This window comes from Chiloscyllium plagiosum, chromosome 1 (genome assembly GCF_004010195.1).
Source record: "Chiloscyllium plagiosum isolate BGI_BamShark_2017 chromosome 1, ASM401019v2, whole genome shotgun sequence".
Taxonomy (NCBI): Eukaryota; Metazoa; Chordata; class Chondrichthyes; order Orectolobiformes; family Hemiscylliidae; genus Chiloscyllium; species Chiloscyllium plagiosum.
The window spans coordinates 148724197-148728471 of record NC_057710.1 but is presented as its reverse complement, the minus strand read 5'-3'; the positions used below and the strand labels follow the sequence as shown (position 1 = coordinate 148728471).

General features: G+C 42.7%; 1 protein-coding gene across 5 annotated transcripts in view; it reads right to left on the bottom strand.

Annotated features, from left to right (window-relative positions):
• znf827 (zinc finger protein 827) overlaps positions 1 to 666 on the bottom strand; it is a 126510-nt gene extending 125844 nt beyond the window's left edge. For 2 of the 5 annotated variants that reach the window (XM_043699088.1, XM_043699079.1), the window contains exon 1: positions 199 to 662. In XM_043699088.1, the coding sequence (XP_043555023.1) occupies positions 199 to 244 (46 nt within the window). In that variant the 5' untranslated portion in view covers positions 245 to 662. Of the gene's footprint in view, positions 1 to 198 lie in introns of all 5 variants that reach the window. The other 3 variants (XR_006312960.1, XM_043699097.1, XM_043699071.1) reach the window with 3 other exon arrangements.
• Between the last annotated feature and the right edge of the window lie 3609 nt (positions 667 to 4275).

Here is a 4275-nt window from a genome sequence, read left to right as displayed (position 1 = left end):
GCCGCCGCGCGCGTGCCCCCCCCCTCCCGCCCCCGGAGTGTCTTTGTCAGCTTCACCTCTGTCACCTACAGCCGAACCCGGGGCTCGAGCCCCAAGCTCGAGCCGCCGCTGCTGCTGCCGCCGCCGCGCCAACGGCCGCGCGCTCTCTCACTCACTCACTCACACACACACTCTCACTCCCAACCCCACAGCACTTACGCGAATAAGGTAGGCGCTTCGGCTGCTCCTGCTTTCTCCTGGGCATTTTCCTTCCTCCCCACAACTCTCTTTTTTTTTCAAACCATTTTCTCTTCACATTCTCCTCTCTTTTTTTTAAAAAAAAAACGCTTTTCTTCTCTGTGCGTGTGTGTGTGTGTTTTGTGGCGGCACACTCGCCAGCAACAAATAAATATATGTTTTTTTTTAAAAGAAAAAAAAGTGTCTGTGTGTGAGTGTCAGGCGCTGGAGGGGCAGGGAGCCGCACACAGGATGCACCTGGCCGACCGGCCGTGGCCCCGGTGGGTGGGTGACTGAGTGAGTGTCTGTCTGTCTGTGAGAGAGGGAGGTTGGCGGTGCGAGACTCTGCTGCTCCAACCCTAACACTAATCTCGAGATCAAAGGGCAAGTGCAGGGACGACAAGTAAAGGTGCCGCTCGGCTCGCAGGGATACATTCGAGACGAGCACTTACCCCCCCTCCTCCTCCTCCTCCCTCCACCCCTCAAACTGCAGACCGGTGCAAAATAAAAACAGCCCTGTTAATTGTTTGCATATTGCAATACATGTTTTAGAGTGGCCTGTTTGCCACCTAAAGTTCAACCGTGCATTCTCTTTAACCCCTGACCGGGTAGGGACTCATATTATTTTTGTTACGTAATTACGGTCCGAAAAAAAGCTGAACTTGTCGACATTTAACCAGCTGCAAACGAAGCTGATGTCAAAAATTCTTTTGAATTAGGTGTACTTGCAATCTGTTTCACCGTTCTAAATGAAAGACTGTAACGTTTTGTCTAGGTAACATTGAGTTAAGAAAAAAAAACTTCAAAATACATAAAGAGCTCGTATTTTAAGGCATTACAAAAGTTTGTCGTGCGAGCCTACTGTATTCGAGATGAAGGGATTTTTTTTCGGCAACATCAAGTTTCAAGCAATATGATTCAAGTGTTTCCATTCAAATTGAAAAACAATTTGATACATAAGCTTACAATCAGTTCATCGCTCAGAACAATTTTATATTGAATTGTCTAATTCTGTCTTTCCTTTTGCAAAATAATAACCTTTTAACAAGAATCATGTTACTTGTTTTTCTATACCTGTTCGTTTCATTTGGAAAGACTGTAATGGGCAAATTAATGATAAAGTTCTTCTGAAAATAATCATTCTATTTACATACTAAATAAAATTGAACTGATTAAATGATTAAACCTTTTTTTCGGATTTTCTTTCAAAGCATCCATAAACTCATCAGCATGTGAGATATGTCTAAAATGCATATAATTTACATATCATAACATTCAAAGTTTCTCATTCCACAGGTGCCTGTGTGCTGAATGTTTTCTGTTTTGATCTTAGTTTACAGTATGGGGAATATTTTGCCTTTAAAATAGACAACATGATTTTTGAATAAAAAGCAAAGACTTTTCCAGCATTGTTTCAGATTTCCAACATCTGCAGTAGTTTGTTTTTATTTGAATGGTTAATTCACTGCCACTTCTCTTCCACGCATTCCCACCTTGAAAATGTTATGCCCTTCTGTCTGACTGGATTTCTATTTTAATCTTTTGATTTGTTCTTCCTCATTAGTTTCTACCTCCTTCCTAGTGTTTGAAAGTGTTTGCCAAAAATGTGCTTTCACCGCTGCATCGTCTTCCTCAGTGACCGTCTCCAGCTCCACCTTACCAGTTTAGAAGAAGAGTTATATAAGACTTAAAACATTAATTCTGTTTTTCTCCCCACAGATGCTGCCAAAGTTTCTGCAGAACTTTGGGTGTTTGACCTGTTAACTGTGTTGATGGTGTCAGTTGGGTGAGAGATCAGGAGCTATAGAAAAACAAAATAATTTGGGTGCATATAAATAATTGAAAGTGTACAGATACAAAAAGTGATCAAGAAGGCAAAATAATTTTGTCCATTGTTCCAAGAGTTGTGAAATGCGAATGTTCCCATGCCTCTCCAGTCTTCCCTCATTACTCAGAAACTGATATAGAGTCATAGAGATGTACAGCACGGAAACAAACCCTTCAGTCCAACTCGTCCATGCCAACCAGATATCCCAACCCAATCTAGTCCCACCTGCCAGCACCCGGCCCATTTCCATCCAAACTTTTCCTATTCATATACCCATCCAAATGTCTTTTAAATGTTGCAATTGTACTAACCTCCACCACTGCCTCTGGCAGCTGATTCCATGCACGTACCACCCTGTGCATGAAAACATTGCTGCTTAGGTCTCTTTTATATCCTTCCACTCTCACCCTAAACCTATGCCCTCTAGTTCTGGACTCCCCCTCCCCAGGGAAAAGACTTTGTCCATTTATCCTATCCATGTCCCTCATGATTTTATAAACCTCTGTAAGGTTACCCCTCAGCCTCCGACGATCCAGGGAAAACAGCCCCAGCCTGTTCAGCGTCTCCCTATAGCTCAAATCCTCCAACCCTGGTAACATCCTTGTAAATCTTTTCTGTACCTTGTCAAGTTTCACAACATCATTCCAATAGGAAGGAGACCAGAATTGCATGCAATATTCCAACAGTGGCCTTATCAATGTCCTGTACAGCCGCAACATAACCTCCCAACTCCTGCACTCAATACTCTGACCAATAAAGGAAAGCATACCAAATGCCTTCTTCACTCTCCTATCTACCTGTGACTCTACTTTCAAGGAGTTATGAACCTGTATTCCAAGGTCTCTTTGTTTAGCAACATTCCCTACAACCTTACCACTAAGTATATAAGTCCTGCTAAGATTTGCTTTCCCAAAATGCAACACCTCCTATTTCTCTAAATTAAACTTCACCTGCCACTCCTCAGCCCACTGGCCCATCTGATCAAGATCCCATGTAATCTGAGGTAACCTTCTTCGCTGTCTACTACGCCTTCAATTTTGGTGTCATCTACTAAATAAATAACTATACTTCTTATGCTCACATCCAAATCATTTATATAAATGACAAAAAGTAGTGGACCCAGCATCGATCCTTGTGGCACTCTACTGGTCACAGGCCTCCAGTCTGAAAAATAACCCTCCACCACCACCCTCTGTCTTCTACCTTTGAGCCAGTTCTGTATCCAAATGGCTAGTTCTCCCTGTATTCAATGAGATCTAACCTTGCTAACCAGTCTCCCATGTGGAACCTTGTCGAACACCTTACTGAAGTCCATATGGATCATGTTTACATCTCTGCCCTCATTAATCCTCTTTGTTACTTCTTCAAAAAAACGCAATCAAGTTCATGAGACATGATTTCCCATGTTGACTATCCCTAATCAGTCCTTGCTTTTCCAAATACATGTACATCCTGTCCACCACCGACGTCAGGCTCACTGGTCTATAGTTCCCTGGCTTGTCCTTACCACCTTTCTTAAATAGTGGCACCACATTAGCCAATCCCCAGTCTTCTGGCACCTCACCTGTGACTATTGATGATACAAATATCTCAGCAAGGGGACCAACAATCACTTCCCTAGCTTCCCACGGAGTTCCAGGGTGCACCTGATCAGGTCCTGGGGATTTATCCACTTTTATGCATTTCAAGACATCCAGCACCTCTTCCTTTGTAATGTGGGCATTTTTCAATATGTCTCTATCTATTTCCCTACATTCTATACCTTCCATGTCCTTTTCCACAATAAATACTGATGTGAAATACTCTTTTAGAATCTTCCCCATCCTATTTGACTCCACACAAAGGCCGCCTTGCTGATCTTTTAGTGGCCCTATTCTCTCCCTAGTTACCCTTTTGTCCTTAATATATTTGTAAAAACCCTTTGGATTCCCCTTAACTCTTTTTGCCAAAGCTATCTCATGTCCCCTTTTTGTCGTCCTGATTTCTCTCTTAAGTATACTCCTACTGCCTTTATACAATTCTAAGGATTCACTCGATCTATCCTGTCCATACCTGACAAATGCTTCCTTCTTTTTCTTAACCAATCCCTCAATTTCTTTGGTCAGCCAGCACTCCCTACACCTACTAGCCTTTCCTTTCACCCTAACAGGAATATGCTATCTCTGGATTCTGGCTATCTCTGGATTCTGGTTATCTCATTTCTGAAGGCTTCTCATTCTCCAGCCGTCCCT